Consider the following 18,057-nt stretch of genomic DNA (forward strand, 5'->3'; position numbering starts at 1 on the left):
GGTGGTTGGAATGCGTGAACTCATCAAGAAACACAATTCAGATTCATTGGTGCTAGCCATTTCACACTCTGCTGGTGCCCACCTCAATGAACTGGGTTACACCCTGCCCCACCTCCGTCCACTCAGCAAAAACACAACTCCTGCCTCCCCTACCACCTATTCCCCTTGCTCCATCCTTCTCCTCCTTTTGGTCAGCCCAGGCAATCTCTGAGCTGCATACTCACTGCAGTCTCGGGCAGTTCAGACCCAGGGCTGTAAGAGACGCGTCGGTGAGGTTGCTGCAACCCGAAAGGCAGAGGGCCTGCAGCCGGTGGCAGCCCCTGCATATCTGCACCACGCCTTCATCCGTGATGCGCTGTGGAAAAGCAGTTCAGGAAGAAGTCAGAGGACATCAGAACTCGACAGGAGCAACAGAAAAAATGGGATCTGCTGTTACTTGGTTGTCAGTTACTAGCACTTCCTAACAACTTAAAATAAGGGCAGATATGTATTTGCATTAAAATATTCTGGCATTACTGATTGAGAGTAAAAACTTTAAATTCTATTTCTACCCCCAGGATTCATCAAAATAGATATAGATTAGACTCCCCCACCCACGAAAAATTCTTGATTATAAAACATAAAACTTGCCTAAGTGACATTAATATTTGATTGAACATCTACAAATTAATACTTTAGTCATTTGCCATATAAATCACATATATACAAACAATATTTCCTCAAATGTTTTAAAGATAACAAATCAGTTATTAAAAAATGCCTTAGAATTTTGTTAGTTTAGCCATAAAGATTCCATATAACTTAAATGCTCTAATTCATATAGAAATAAATTGCACATCTACATTGTATTTTGAGCCACGTGCCATTCCACATGCAGGTCAAGGTCTTATTTTGAATAGTCCAGGCCCACAAAGTCAAGACTGGTCCAGAAGATGGTTTGTTTTCTGTCCCACCATCAGGGACTCTAAAGATTTAGTATTCATTCATTAAAGATCAAATGCAAGGGCTTTTAAGAGACAGAACTCTCTCAGGGTCTACATGCCCCTTGAGGAACCCTGTAGCCTACTGAAGGCACACTCTGTACTTCTCAGCATTTATAGTGGCAGTGAGGAAGGGCCAGCAGGTTTGCACAGGCTATGCCCTGATGAAGATGAAATGCTACCTTGCTCTTGCATACGTCATTTATTTTTCTAGGCATTTTCACATCTGCTATTTCATTTTATCTCCTGAAATATTACAGTTGCCATTACCCCCAATTTATAAGTTGGAAAAAAACCACTGAATTCTTATAATGAACTATTCAGGTCTGACAACTAGTTATTGACTAGTTCACAGTATTTTTCTCTTTTTCTGTACTGGGGATTAACTGAGCCACATCCCCAGCCCTTTTGAGACAGGGTCTTGTTAAGTTGCTTGGAGTTGATAAATTGCTGAGGCTGGCCTCATATGTGCAATCCCCCTGCCTCAGCCTTCCAAACTTCTAGGACTATAAGCATTCACCATTGTGCCTGGTTAGTTCATGGCAACTCTGATACTTTACTCAATACTCTATTTTTTTTAAAATCAAGACTTGATTTATAGTACTTCTAGGGGAGATGTTGGTGGCTCAGTATTGAGGATGATGCCTTGTTCTTTTATCTCATGGCAAAGTGACAGATCCTATGAAGACACAGGATGAGAAGCCAGAGTGCAGGTCTGGCAATGTGACTATTTGCCAGTCATCTCAGCTGCAGCAGATGTTGTGCAGTGAGGCCCACAGCAGATTTCTGGGGGAGAGAATGGAGCAGGGCAGTGCTCAGGAAAGGCATGCTACTTACTGAGCAGGACTGTAAGTTGAGGCTCACAAGCTCATGGCAGTAATTCTGAATGTGCTTCAGAGCTTCATCTTCTAACTAAGTGGACACAAAAAACAGAAGAGGGATGAAGTCTTGGTAAGGGAACAAGTGGGACACCAGGAAAAATGCAACAGCAAGTTAGTTCCCTGATGTGTGAGAAAATCAGCTGCATGAACATTTTTGGTACCTGTGTGCAGCCCCTCAGGAGCAGGGCTTTTAGGCCTTGACAACCCCGTACCAGCGCCTCGATGCCATCCTTTGTGATCTGATCACACCAAGAGAGGTTCAGATACTCCAGATTTCGGCAGCCCTCACTGAGAGAACAAGAAACAAAATGCCCCTGTGTACTCCTGTAGACAGTTATTACCGACTTTGAATATAGTATATCATGAGCAATTCAGTGAGTGAGACAGCCCCCATAACCTGTCTGAGCCATCATCTGTTCCCTGCTCTAGTGGGACCATTAGGAAGGCTTCATCAGGAAGATACATCAGAATGTTCACTGTTTGGGTATTTTCTAGACCACAAACAATGGGTGCTCCTACCTGATGCCCTTTAAGGAGCTGTTTGTAATAGACACACAGGAGGTCAGGTCCAGGTGTTTCAGCTTGGAACAGAATCTGCTAAGGCTGTAACACGTGCTGGAAAAGAGCAGATGCACTAAAGATATTTTCAACCATGTTTCTCTCTCCTCATTCACCCGGCAGCCACTTTATCCCTAAACTAATCCTCATTACTTACCTGTCGGTGATTTTTGTGCACCCATTGAGGTTTAAATGTTCAATGTTTCGGCAGTTCTGTGCAAAGGTCCTAAAATGAGAAAATATTTTAAAACTTCCTGGGTTCTCAGCACCATGTATAAACAAACAAATAAATAAAGGTCTACCAATAAGTAATAAAAATTAAAAAAAAAAAACTTCCTGCAAGTTGCTGACCAGCCACTAGAGGGCACAGGTACCATTTCCTTAAAAAAGTGCTTCTCAAATTTCAATGCATATGAAACAGCTAAGCCTTTCATCACAGTGCAGATTCTGATGGTAGATGTGGCTCTGTAGTACCAAGAAACTCCCAGTGATGCCACTGCTGCTAGTCTGGGACCATGTAAGAAGCAAACCTCTAGACTGACTTTCTATCCACCAACTGTCCTTCAATCTTGGTGAGTCATCTGAGAATGGAGGCCTGCTTCTTACTCCTTCTCTTCTATAGAAAAATCAATTTGCAAAAAGGGGGCAATTGTTTCTTGTATTATGTCATGTTATCATTTGGTTAAGCTAGGGCCTTTCTGGAGAAATCATCTATGGCCCTGGAGAGGTGTCAGTAGTTGACACTGGTATCGAGTGATGAAGGGCAACTTCCTCAATGATCTGTGGGCTAGTAACATGTTACCTGCTTAACATATTCAGCAAGGACTGGCTCAGGGCACCTGTGTCTTCTGAAATACAGCTTCAATATGTCTTAAAGGATTGAATCCTGGCTCTCCTGTGCAGTACCCAAAGGCCTCAAAAGCAGATATTACCTTATCTACTCCTTCTGACCTGCCAAGGGGCAACCAAATTGGAACCTGATGGACTCTCTTGAGATGAGGAGCTGAAAGTCTAGGAAGCCCACAGTGACTACAGTTATCACATAAGAGTACTACTAGAGTGGAGATCTCCAGGATCTGCAGAGGGCGCTGCTTGAGAATTCAATAGAATACAGATCACCATATGGATTCAAGGAAACAAGTCAAGCTGGGGGGCGGGGAGGAAGATTAGCTAACAACATTAAACAGAACAACAGTCAGAGCTCACCCAGGGTAAGGAACAGTGGTCACTTCCACCAGCCTGGTTAAAAAAAAAAAAGTCATAATCCAAGGGGCAATGGATAGAGTACTGAGAAGGATCTTGCTTCAGGAGACTAATTAGACCTAGGCTAAACACTGCTTTGGTCCAACCTAAAAAAAAATCTCTCTTTTTGCAGTGCTGGTGATTGAACCCAGGCCTTGTACATGCCAGGCAAGTACTCTACCACTGAGCTATACCCCTCAGTTCCAAAACTAACAAATGTTAAGAATAAGACCAAGAAAGAACTATTCCTAAGCGAGGGAACTGCATCCCAGAACAAAATTCAAAAGAGTATTAATAGGAGTACAAATATGTCCTGCACCCAAAAAAGTAAAATTTGCAATGTCTGGTACTGAACAAAAAATTGTGAAGCTTTTAAAGGAGGAGGAAAATATGTCTACAACAAAGAGAAAATTCATTATATCAAAACTTATTACAAACTGACAGCAGAAATAGCAAAGACATTGAAAGCTATTATAAATGTTATTATATAGAATTCAGTTCTATGAAGCTAAAGATTGGGTTCAATCTCATGAAAATAGAAGGGAGATCAGTGGAGTAGAGGAATGGGGTAGAGGAAGAAGGAAAATGGAGGAACTACAGAATAAAAATTGAACAAACTATGCTATGTGCATACACAACTATACCAGTGAATTTCACCATTATGTGTATCTACATAACACCAATTAAAAAGAACAATAAGTAGAAGGAAGACCAGCAGAGGAAGGGAAACAGAGGATGGGAGGAGTGGAAAGAGGAAGTACTAGGAACTGGAATGGAACAAATTCCATTCCATGCATGTACATCAAAATGAAACTCACTGCTATATATAGTATAATGCACTAATAAAAACATTTCTAAAAAAGAAGTAGCAAGGTTAGAACATGTGAGGGCAACGTGCAAGTGCAAGGAAAACTGGTGGGGAATTGTGTAAATTCCACCTCTAGTTCAGTCCCTTGCTATCTCTCTATAAATGTCAAATTCCAGACCCAAAAGAGGCAATTCTCCCGTTCTGAACTGAGTTTGCCAGCACCTCCAGTCTAGACTGTGTACTTTCCCCATTATAATAAGTTTCTTGCTCTGCTACTCAAACCTGATACATCCTTAAATCTTTTCTGTGACATGGTCAAGAGCCTGAAAGGTCTGAGACCCACAGACAGTGACAATGGAAAACTGGTCTGTGATGCATAAGGGAACAAAAGTCACTTTCCATTTAGAACCGACAAGTCAGGAAGATAGCTGTGAGAAATGGGGTTTTCATATCTAAAATCATATACTATATATACTATATATATCAATTATGATATATATACACACAATTATACTATATATAGCATGGGGGTTCTGGAACATCAGACTCATGGGAAACTCATGCATAAGACCCACTGCTGCCCAACCCCTTCAGTCGCAGATAGTTGAGACTGACTCTATAGCGCCTCCATGTTGTAGTTGTTTTTATTTGCTTATTACTGCATTTCCACTTCTAGTTTGTTTTTATTTTGTGGTTGTTACTTTGTTTTCTTCTTTCTGAGTACTGCTGGGAGTCAAGTTTAGCACCTTAAGGACATCGAGTGGGTACTTGGTTGCAGAGTGGCATCCCCAATGCAGTTGTGAGAAACTGCAACTCAATCTAGACATGTCCTTGACTTTCTAGAACCTTGGCAGATACTTCAACTTAAAGATGGGGGAGATAAGCCTCCAGTAGATGATGTGGCCCCAAGTAGGCACAGAGGAGGCCTGAAGTCCCATCACAGCCATTAAATCCCACAGCAACAGCAGAGAGAAACAATGCAACAGCTGGGGATACTGCACCTATGAGTGATGTCAGCACAGGCTGTTCCCATACCCTCCCGTATCTTTTCAGGCTGCTGGCAAGACTGGATGACTATGTAAAAAGAGTAGAACTCCTATACCCTGCTGCCTACAGCACACCTGCCTGCACTTCCAGAGGGTCCTCATTCTTGGGAGATGTACAGGGAAGTGGGTTACTTAGGTTCTAACACAGCACACATGCCAAAACACAACATGCAAGCCAAAAGCCATAGGAAAACTACAGTAAGAAATAAGAAGTCCATTCATAATGAAACAACACTACAAAACAAACTAATTTTCTTGGGCACAATATAAAAAGAAGGCTGCTCCCTAACAAGCCCTTCACATGAAAATGGAAGTGATTTCCATTTCAATATATGTGTAGATCTCAACATAGAACACAAGAAATGTGAAAAAAAAAAAGGCAATGTGACTCCATCAAAAGTTAATAACTCTTTAGTAACTGATTCCAAAGATGCTGGACAAGAATTCAAAAGAATGGTTTTTTAAATGATCAATAAATTCAAAGAGGTTACAAACAGTTGAATAAACTAAGGAAAATAATATAGGTTATGAAAGAGCAACTTAATAAAGAAATATAGATTCTGAAAAAGAACCAAATAGAAATACTGGAAATGAAAAGCTCAGTAAGTCCAATTATAAACTCAGCAGAAAGCTGCACCAGTAAACTAGATCAAGTAGAAGAAAGAATATCAGGCATTAAAAATAAAGTTGAAGACGGGCACGGTGATGCACTCCTGTCATCCCAGCAGCTTGGGAGGCTGAGGCAGGAGGATCACGAGTTCAAAGTCAGCCTCAGCAAAAGCGAGGCACTAATAAGCAACTGAGTGAGACCGTGTCTCTAAATAAATTATAAAAAAAAATAGGGCCAGGGATGTGGCTCAGTGGCCAAGAACCCCTGTGTTCAATCCTTCAATCCCCAGTATAAAAAAATAATAAAAAATAAAGTTGATGAATTATCACATTCTGATACTAGTAAGGAAAAAATTTAAGAAAGAATGAAAAGAACATACAAGATCTATGGGACACCATTAAAAGACCACACTTATATATACTGGGAACAGATGAAGGACTTCAGGTATAGGCTAAGGGTATAGAAAACTAATTTAAAGTAATAAGAAGCAGAAATTGTCCCCATTTTTGGGAAAGACATGGGAATCCAGGTACAGGAGGCATTTAGAACTCTAAATAGACATAACCTCAAAAGAACCCCTAGTGCAGAGTCACATCTAAAGGTAAACCCACTAGAATGACAGCAGATTTCTTAGCAGAAACTCTAATGGCCAGGAGGACATGGAATGATGCATGAAGCCCTGGAGGAGATGGGGGAACCCACCAACCTTGATAACTATATCCAGCAGTCAACCTCCAACACCGAAGAAGAAATAAAGACCTTAAAAAATAAGCATAAATTAAAGGAATTCATGATTACTAAAACAAGCATTATAGAAGATACTTGAAGGAATCCTATACATAAAAGAGGAAGCAAGACAAACAAAATCATAGAAAAGAATAAATCTTACTAGAAGAGAAAACCAGTAAATGAGAATTAGTAAGGATTAGTTACTTCTAAGGATTAGTTATTTAATAATGGAAAAAGAAAAGAATGTAGATCATTCAAAACAACAAAATGACAGAAATTAGTACATATCTTTTAAAAATAACCCTTAAGGTAAATAAATGGTCTTAATTCTCTAATAAAAAGATGCAGACGGGATAGATGGATTATAAAACTAAACAATTTGCTATCTGCAAGAAATTTATATTGTTGGGGAAGATATATGCAGATTGAAAGTGAAAGGATGGAAAATGATATCCCAAGAAATGGAATCTGGAAGCAAGCAGGAGTAACTACCCTCATATCCAACAAAACAGACTTCAAGACAAAATTACTCCTAAGAGACAAAGGTCACTACGTATCAATAAAAGGAATAATCCATCAAGAAGATTGTGTTAGTCAGATTTTCATCACTGTGATCAAAACACTCGAGAACAACAACTTGGAGGAAGAAAATTTCATGTTGGGTTCATGATTTCAGAGGTCTCAGTTCATGGTCAGCCTACTCCATTGCTCTGGGCCTGAGATGAGGCAGGACATCATGGTAGAAGGGCATAGCAGAGGAAAGTAGCTCAGCTCATGGCAGGTGAAAAGTACAGAGACAGAGGCAGGAAGAAGCCAGGGACTAATACAGTCCCCAAGATCATCCCATCAGTGACCTACTTCCTCCAGCCATACTCCACCTGCCTACAGTTACCACCTAGTAGTCCACTCAGATTATTACTCCATCAAATGAACTAGTTCATTGGTGAGATTTTAGCCCTCACAATCCTATCATTTCCTAAAAGCTCCACTTCTGACCCTTGCCACATTGGGGACCATGCTTTCAACACATAAGCTTTGGGGGGACATTTCAGATTCAAACCATAAGAAAGATATAATGATTATAAATACATATGCAATTAATTTTGGGACACTCAATTTTATAAAGCAAACATTATAGGACATAAAAGGAAAAATAGGCCCCAATACAATAGTAGCAGTGACTTTGAGCACCTCTCTCACCAATAGATCTAGACAAAAAATCAAAAAAGAAACATCAGAGTTCAGCTATACTATAGACCAATTTCATTTAACTGACATTTTACACAATGTTGCATCTAACAGTGGCACAATACACATTCTTTTTATCAGTTCACAGAACTTTACACAAAACAGATCATTTTTAGGCCATAAAGCTAGTCATGACATATAAAAAATAATTTCTTATATCAGATCATACTGGGACTAAAACTAGAAATCAACAGTAAGAGAAACTATAAAAATATGTAAAGTCATGGAGATTAAACAATACATTTTTGAAAGAACTGAGGGTCACTGAAAAAATCAGAGGAGGGAATTTAAAAATTCTGAGAATCAAATTAAAATTCAACATAGCAGAATCAATGGATTAAAGTGAAAGTAGTTATAAGAATCAAGTACACAGTAATAATGTAGGCTCTCAGTACATACATTAAAAATATAGGGGAGATCTCAAATTTAAAAAAATCAGCAGAAGGGGGAAAAATAACACAGATCATAGCAGAAATAAATGAAATAAAGACTGAAGAATAATGTAAATATAAAGACTCAATGCAACAAAGAGTTGGTTCTTCAAAAAGATAAATAAGATTGACAAACCCTTAGCCAACTAATCAAAAGAAAGAGATGACCCAAATAAAATTAAAGATGAAAAGGAGATATTACAACAGATACCACTGAAAACAAGAGGATCCTTAGGGAATAAGGGAATATTTTTTAAAAAACTATATAAACTGGAAAATCTAGAGAAATGAACCAATTTCTAGACACATGTGACCTACCACATAAAACCAAGAGGATATTAAAAAAAATCCTAAATAGATCTATTTAATAAGCATTGAGATAGAAACAGTAACTAAAAAGGTCTCTCAACTTATAAAAGCCCAGGACAAGGTGGCTTAATTGCTGATTTTTTTTTTTTTTTTTTTTTTGGTATCAGGAATTGAACTCAGGCACTCAAGCACTGAGCCACATCCCAGCCCTATTTTGTATTTTATTTAGAGACAGGGTCTCACTGAGTTGCTTAATGCCTCACTTTTGCTGAGGCTGGCTTTGAACTTGTAATCTTCCTGTCTCAGCCTCCGGAGGTTCTGGGATTACAGGTGTGTGCCACTGTGTTTGGCTAACTGCTAAATTTTATCATACTTTTTTTAAAAATTCTTATTACCTTTAATTTTTTTCCACTTACAATTTTTTTAACATTTAATTTTTTAGGTGTAAATGGACACAACACAATGCCTTTATTTTTTATGTAGTGCTGAGAATCGAACCCAGGTCCTGCCCGTGCTAGGCGAGCACTCTACCACTGAGCCACAATCCCAGCCCCCCTCAGATGTTTAAAGAAGAATTAAAACCAACAATCTTCATTCCATAAAATAGAAAGGGAAGAACTCTTTCAAACTTGGTCTACGCCAATATTATCATGCTATCAAAACCTGATAAGTGGGGGCTGAGGTTGTGGCTTAGCGGTAGAGTGGGTTCGATTCTCAATACCACATAAAAATAAAAAGGCACTGTGTTGTGTCCATCTACAAAAAAGATGCTCTCTCTTTCTCTCTCTCTCTTTAAAAAAAAAAACCTGATAAGTGTACACACACACACACACACACACACACGCACGCACATACACACACAAACTATAGCCCATTATCCCTGGTGGAAAAAGATGCAAAAAAATTCTCAATAAAATATTTACAAATCAAATCTAACAATACATTTAAAAGATTGTACACCATGATCCAAGTTACTTTCATTCAAGGGATGAAAGGATGGTTCAACGTACATAAATTGATAAACACATAATACAGCACATAAAAGGAATGATGAATAAAAATCACACGATCATCTCAAGAGAAGTACAAAAAAACTTTGATAAAACTCAACATCACTCCTTGATAAAAACCTGAAGAAACTAGACCTAGAAGGAATAAACCTCAATATAAGAAAAGCTATATATGACAAATCCATAGCCAACATCATACTCACTGGGGAAAACTGAAAGTGTTTCTTCTAAATTTAGAAAAGAGACAAAGGTGTGGACTCTCATCATTGTTATTCAATAGAGCACTTAAAATTGCAGCCAGAGAAGACAAAGAAATATAAATAGAAAAGAAGTCAAATGATCCCTGTTTAAAGATTTTGATTCTATACTTAGAAAACGGTAAAGATGGGGCTGGGGATGTGGCTCAGCGGTAGCGCGCTCGCCTGGCGTGCGTGCGGCCTGGGTTCCATCCTCAGCACCACATACCAACAAAGATGTTGTGTCCGCCGATAACTAAAAAATAAAAATATTAAAATTCTCTCTCCCTCTCTCTTTAAAAAAAAAAAAAGAAAACGGTAAAGATTCCACCAAAACCATGCATGTATGAGTTTGTCGAGATAAACCCAACCACTATGTATAACTATAAAGCTCTAATTAAAAAAATCAAAGTGCTCCACTAAAAGACTTAGAACTGATAAGCAAATTGAGTAAAGTACCCAGATACAAAAATCAACATAAAAATACACCAATAATGAACTTGCTGAGAAAGAAATTATAAAAGCCAGCATTCAGAATTAGCCTGAAAAAACAAAAAATCTAGGAATAAATCTAACCAAGGAGGTGAAAGATCTCTACAATGAAAACTATAAAATGCTAAAGAAGGAACTTGAAGAGGAACTAAAAGATGAAAAGAACTCATGTGTTCACAGTTGGGAGAATTACTAAATGGGTCATACTACTAAAAGGAAGCCACAACATAATCAATGCAATTCTTATCAAAATACCAATGATATTCTTCACTAGAAAAAACAATTCTAAACTTCATAAGGAAGTACAAAAGACCCTGAATATACTGTAATCCTGAGCAAACAAAGTGATGCCAAAGGCAACACACTACTTGATTTCAAAACCACTACAGAACCATAGTAACAAAAATGGGACAGAAGAGAGACCCAGAAATAGACCACGCATCTTCATCCAACTAATTCTCAACAAAGGTGTCCAAATACCTTTGTTGTCGGAGAAAACAACATGTTGGAGAAAACATAGCCTTTTCAACAAATGGTGCTGGGAAAACTGGGTACCTACATGTGCAAGAAAGAAACTAGCTCCTTATCTTTCATTCTGTACCAAACTCAATTCAGAATAGATCAAAACCCTTCATTGAAGACCTGAAAGTTTAAAGCTATTGGCACAGACAAATATATCCCAAATAAGACTCTAATAGCTCAGGAAATAGCAAGAATTGATAAATGGGATTACATCAAATTTAAAAGTCTCTACACAACAAAGGAAACAATCAACAGAGTGAAGAGACAACCCAGTGGGAGGAAAATCTTTGCTAACTAATTAATCTGACAGAGCATTAATATCCAGAAGAGAGAACCCAGTGGGAGGAAAATCTTTGCCAACTAATTAATCTGACAGAGCATTAATATCCAGAATACATAAAGAACTAGAAAAATCTAACACCAAAAGAATAAGTAATCCAATCAGTAAATGGGCAAATGAGCTTAAACAGATACTTCTCAGAAGAATAAAAAAATCACCAGTAAACATAAAAGTGCTCAGCCAGGCACAGTGGGATAGGCCTGTAATCCCAGTGGCTAGGAAGGCTGAGGTAGAAGGATCACAAGTTCAAAGCCAGCCTCGGCAACTGAGTGAGGCCCTAAGTAACTTAGTAAGATGCTGTCTCAAAAGATAAAAAGGGCTGTGATGTGTTTCAGTGATAAAGCATCCCTGGGTCAATCCCCAGTACAAAAAAAAAAAAAAAGCGGTATTACATTAGTTATCAGGAACCAAATTTTTCAAAACAAAAGACAAAAAATAATCAAAGAAAGTTACATAAAAGTTTTGTAATCAGGGGTTATACAGGAAACATCTACAACTGTCCATTTTGCTGAGAACATAGAACTGATGTAAAAATTAAAGTCTATTTTAAAAACCTGTAATCTCCCCTTTGAATTGGAAATACTAGGATGCACTTAACATTTTCTCCCCACCCCCTTTCTAAACAAGTATTTTATTTCCTAGCAATACCCAATGCAAGAGCTTAGAAATGATACTAGCCAGGAGCAAGCTAATTTAAGCAATCTAACCTAGTAGTGATCTAGTACCTAAACTGTGATCTCTAAATATTTCTCCTTACAGGAACCAGGACGACTTCTTCATAAAGTTAATCTAAAACTGTGGTAGAATATGTAAAAAATAAGCCAAAAACTATCTAAAAAAATTATGGTCACTGTTGAGGGCTGCGAATCAAGTCAAGATGGCGCCTGGCAGTTTGCCAGGAGGTGTGGTTTGTGAGGCAACACCACCGAGCCATTAAGATGATGGAGATTCTTTATTGGCTGACTGCTGTATCTGGATGATGCTAATTGAGTCAAGCTATGTGTAATTAGTTAGGTATATATACCGCTGTTATTCCGTAATAAAGCAGTTCCTGTTTCAACCTTCAAGTTGCTTGTCACCTCCTGGTTACTTTGCCCAGCCAGACTGTGGCAGGTCACATCACAATAACAGATGCCAGTTTGAAGGGACTCCAACTGGCTAAGATAGGATATTTTGGTGCAACCATTTTGGAAAGCAATACTGAGATTCCTCAGAAAACTTGAAATGGAACCACTATTTGACCCAGTTATCCCACTCCTTTGTAGAGAGCCGACCATGGGCTGTGCGTGGATTGTGTTAAATCATAGCCTAATGAGGGGGTAAGTCTGGCATTGGGAACCTCCCATGGCACCCCCACAGGGATTGACTGCCTGATGTAGGTGAACTTTCCCCTCAAGCTCTGCCAAAGATCCCACCCAGCACCTGAGATGGGTGTGACCTGCCAAAATGTTAATCAACCTACTGACTGCAAGACATCAGAAGCAAGACTCTGCCCTTGAAACCTTACCCCTACCTTTGATGAACCCCCTTAAATAAACCACAGGAGCCATCTTTTCTTTGTCTAGTTCCAGCACCCATGTGGACTAGATCTATCAGGGGCTTCGCTTACGTAAATATATTTCTGACTATTTGTGTTTTGTTCTTCACTAATTATTTATGACTTCAAGTTTTAGGGTGGCTTACACCCTCCTCGGCAGGAAGAACCCCCCCCCCCCCAATGAGACACTGGCCATCACCCCCATTATAGTACAGTGACACAACCACATCAATGTTTATAGCAGCTCAATTCACAATAGCCAAACTAAGGAACCAACCTAGATGCCCTTCAACAGATGAACAGATAAAGAAAATGTGGTATATATACACAATAGAGTATTACTCAGCCTTAAAGAAGAATGAAATGATGGTATTTGCAGGTAAATAGATGGAGATGGAGAATATCATGCTAAGTGAAATAAGCCAATTCCAAAAAAACCAAAGGCCGAATATTTTCTCTAATATGCGGATGCTAATTTACAACAAGGCAGGGGGGCATGTAGGGAAAAATAGAAATACTGTGGATTAGACAGAAGGGTCAGAAGGATAGTAGAATGAATCAGACATTATTACCCTATGTACATACATGATTACATGACTAGTTTGATTCCACATCACATATAATCAGAAGATTGAGAAGTTATATTCATTTATGTATGATATGTCAAAATGCATTCTATGGTCATATTATAACTAATTAGAACAAATTTTTTAAAAAAGGAAAAAAAGGGACATTTTGAGCATAAAAAGACCCATTACTTTGATAAAAAATGAAATCATTTTCTAAAAATATCCAAATTCATAATAAAATTCTCACCTACCCAAAACAAAAGCTTATTGGTCATGCTGGAAGGTTTTGGGGTATCAGCTCATGATTCTAAGAACTCATAAGTTAAGTGAAAGAATCTAGCATCTATCTACCTTGCTTTTGCTATACACTTTTTCAGAGTAACCAACTGGTCAGGGGAATTCTTGGTGGAAGAACCACAATTAGTAAATAAAGAAGAAATGATGGAATTGAAAAGCTGCCATTTTGTGATCCTTGGTGAAATTATGACTATAGGCAACAATCATCAATGACTACTGAATCATTATCTGATGAAAGATGAGGAACTTTCTAGTGGAGAGATGAAGCTGATGACTCCTGGTCAGTCTTAGCATCACCCAGGCAATGATGTCTTCCCACCAAGAGTTGAATCCATCCAGCCTCTTGCTCTAACCTCTCCAGAGTGCTAGCTCCACCTGTCCACAGAAAACATGAGGGAGGGAACATGCCAAAACCACCGCAAATACAAAATGTAGGAAATTCCAAGACATTCAACACAGATAACTTGAACAAAGAAGGGCAACATAACAAGTCTCTAGTCTGTAACATCCCTTAAGAAATACGTCGCACACAGTAAAGGGAGCTTGTTTTTAGATCCTGACTCAAACACAAGAGCTGTATATAATACCATAATTCCTCAAGAAATCAGAAGAAGAACAAAGCTGGGTGAAGGCAGGAAATAAAAGATTAGAGCAAAGGTAAGTGAAACAGGGAATAGAAAAACTGCAAAAAATAAGAGTTGGATTTTTTTAGAGATCAATAAAACTGACACACCTTTAGCTAGATTAACCAAGAAAAATAAATAATGTCAGAAATGAAAGAGTGGCATTATAACTGATGCCATAGAAATAAAAAACATTGTAAGAGAATGACATGAAAAGATGTATGCTGACATTTGGGGTAAGCCAGAAGATATGAATGCACTTCTAGAAACCCAAAACCTACCAAGACTGAATCATAAAACAGAAAATCGAAGAAAGCCAGGTGTGGTGGCACACATCTATAATCCCAATAACTGGAGAGACAGAGCAGGAGGAATACAAGTTCAAGGTCAGCTTGGGCAAGTTAGTGAGATCCTCAACAACTAAGCAAGACCTGCTCAAAATAATAATATAAAAAGGTCTAGAAGGCTGGGGTGTGGCTCAGTGGTAGAGTGCTAGCCCAGCACGGGTGAGGCACTGGGTTCCATCCTTAGCACCACATAAAAAGAAATGAATAAAAATAAAGGCATTGTATCCGCCTACAACTAAAAAAAAAAAATTTTTTTTTAAAAAGGTCTAGAGATGTGACTCAATGGTAAAGCATTCCTAGAGTCAATCCCCAGGATAAGAGGGGGTGGGGAAGGCAATAATAGAGACCACAATTATAAAGACATGAAGGTTCTGATCATGTCTGTCTTCAGAAACTTCAAAGAACATATTCTTAATAATGGTTTGTTGTCAGATGCTATGGCACATCTGTAATCCCAGCAATTTGGGAGGCTCTGGCAGGAGGATCACAAGGAAAGCCTTTCTCAAAAGTCTTGGATGGGGGCTGGGGATGTGGCTCAAGTGGTAGCGCGCTTGCCTGGCATACCTGCGGCCCAGGGTTGGATCCTCAGCACCACATACAAAAAAAAAAGATGTTATATCCGCTGATAACTAGAAAATAAATATTTTTTTTAAAAAAGTCTTGGATGGATATAGCTCATTGGTGGAACACCCCTGGATTCTGTCCTCAGTACAACCCCAAAAAAAGGGGTAGTGGTGGTTGCTAACATTTCCAATGCTATCCAGTGCAGGTGTATGTGTGTGTGCAGTTAGTTGGACAGGTATACTACTAACAATAATAAAATGAATGTAATAATCACATCCTATCAAAAGTAGCCAAAATTCTAGCTTATGCTAAGGAAATTTTTTTCTCAATTTTGTATAATTTTATAAGAAACCAGGAAGATGAGAAAGTGAAAAAGGGACTACAGGAGAGGTGAATGAATAACATTATTATGTGCCAGGCACTCCACATGTTATTTCACGTAATGCCCATGGCAGTCCTATGCATGACCTGTAACTACCTCACTATGCAGAACAGAGAATTGACAAACAGGTGAACTTTGTCCCACAGTTCACATCCTTAACAATAATGGAGCTTACCTGCTATTCCAGAGTTATGGTTCTCTCATTACTCTACAAATTACCACTGAAAGAACTTAGAAGAAAAGTATATAATATGCTTAGTTTATTTTTGCTAACAAAAATGTCAGCTACCAGCTGCCATGACAGAATGGATGGATTTTACTTACTTCAAAGAGGAATCCCCAACACCAATACAGCCTCGTAAGCTGAGCTTCCTCAGGAATCCACCACATCGCTTCGAGATATTTTCTACCACTCGACCCTTGAATGGAGAAAATTGGAAAAAAAGTATCATTTTTTCATACTGCTTATCTAATAACAAAATAACCAGAAATCTGAAAACTGAATATATGTTTCCAAGTATAACAAAATATTTTGGAACACTCCTCCAGCACTTCAGTTCTATCCCTAGTGCATAAAAGGGCTTGCAAGCATTGCAACACATTTCAGAGAAATCTTTAAAAGAGCCTGTGTATGCCTTTTGAAAGTCTTAGCCCTGGGTTAGGCCTCCTCTATCCAGTGATCAATGCCACTCCATCAATCATAAGGTTCTTTGAGGTCACTTGTGGGAACACTGGCCACTGAGCAAGATCTAAAAGTTGCTTAAAAAGAAATCCTACTTTAGCAAAAATTACCACTTTAAAAGTATAGAAATATATTTTAAAAGCTCCCTCATCCTCCTTAGCAGTTCCTTATTATATTTGCTTTAAAAAAGGACCTTTTGCTGAGTACTAGCAGAGAGATCTAGGAGGCAAAAAAGAACACTGATGAAGCACTTGCAAGTATCAAGCAACAATTTCACACTTTCTTGTACTTATTATGGCTCCTTTAATGTACATATAAACCTCACGGACTACTACTACACAATAGAGGGAAGGAAGACCTATGTTTGGTGTGTAGAAGATCCCTTAGGAGCCCTTAGATCCCTTGGAGTTATAGCATCTTGTGATTAAAGTCAGTGGCAAACTAAAACAATCCAGACCAAGCAGGACTATTAATGGACAAGATTCTTCAGGAATGAAGGGCTGGGTCAGAAAGACCAGGGCAACTGAGGTGTATGTGAAGGCAAAAGGAACAAAGAATGAGCAGTGGGAAAGGGTCATTATTTACCCCTACCTCTGAAATAATAACTAATTAAAAGTAATTATTAATCCCTACCTCTGCAAATGAGGAAATGTTTAAAAAGGCCACTATTGTTTTTCAAACAGTATGCGCACTTTGTTAAACACTAACACCAATCTTAGCACTGAGGTGTAAGCACTATGAATTCTCTAGGATGCAAACTACAGGATCATCAAAATGGGGCTCATGCACATTGTTACCTGGCTAACATCTATCTCAATTGAATTAAAAATCCAAATTTTGATACCGCTACCATGAATTATGCCTTGTTGAGGGCAATAAGTTAATTATATTTTGAAACAAAATTCTAGACAACTGCAAAATCTTTTTCACAAGGGAAAAAAAAGATGATGACTTGGAAATCTAATACTTATATAGCTAACAAACAGCAAAATACTCATCAATGCCTACAAATGAAGCATCCAACATATTTTTCCCATTGCAAATTAGTTATATTTCTATAAACTTTCTAGTTTTCTTTTCTTTGGAGCAAAAGTTTTTGTACTAGAATTAAAAAATTACACAATGTTCTGCTCTGCTGTTTCCAACTAAAGGGAATAAAAGAACAAATCCTTTCCAAATACAATATTCCACACAACTTATCTACAAGACAGTATGTTGTAAGCATTCATTTTAGAATGAAGGGCTTTAGAAAAAAAAATAAGGCCTAAAAATGGTTCAGAAGATCCTTACAGTTATGACTTTTAGATAACATACTACTTGATTCTCATTCTTGGCCACGTAGAATCTTTAATAACTATGAAGACTGATGACAAATATCCAAAATTCAAAAGCATGGAGAATGCCTAATTTCAGAGAAACTATACTTATTCAGGAAAGGGTAACACTTGACCCCTGGATGTTTTATTCTGAAATCTTTTGAGTCATGCTGGTCCCTAACCCACTATTCAAGTTACTTATAACACTCTTCTCCCCGCCCCCATATTTTCTATTAGTGCATTATAATCATACATAATGGTGATATTTGTTTCAAATTTGTACATGCACATGATACTA

At 38.3% G+C, this 18,057-nt stretch overlaps 1 protein-coding gene across 1 annotated transcript in view; it reads right to left on the minus strand.

Moving 5' to 3' along the window:
• FBXL2 (F-box and leucine rich repeat protein 2) overlaps positions 1-18,057 on the minus strand; it is a 90,709-nt gene that overhangs the window by 19,307 nt on the left and 53,345 nt on the right. The window contains 6 exon segments of the mRNA XM_081285844.1: positions 225-355; positions 1,818-1,892; positions 2,023-2,149; positions 2,381-2,476; positions 2,577-2,645; positions 16,086-16,180. Coding sequence (XP_081141970.1) covers positions 225-355; positions 1,818-1,892; positions 2,023-2,149; positions 2,381-2,476; positions 2,577-2,645; positions 16,086-16,180 — 593 coding nt within the window.

The sequence above is a fragment of the Spermophilus citellus genome (assembly GCF_964194105.1).
Source record: "Spermophilus citellus genome assembly, chromosome: 3".
Classification (NCBI taxonomy): domain Eukaryota; kingdom Metazoa; phylum Chordata; class Mammalia; order Rodentia; family Sciuridae; genus Spermophilus; species Spermophilus citellus.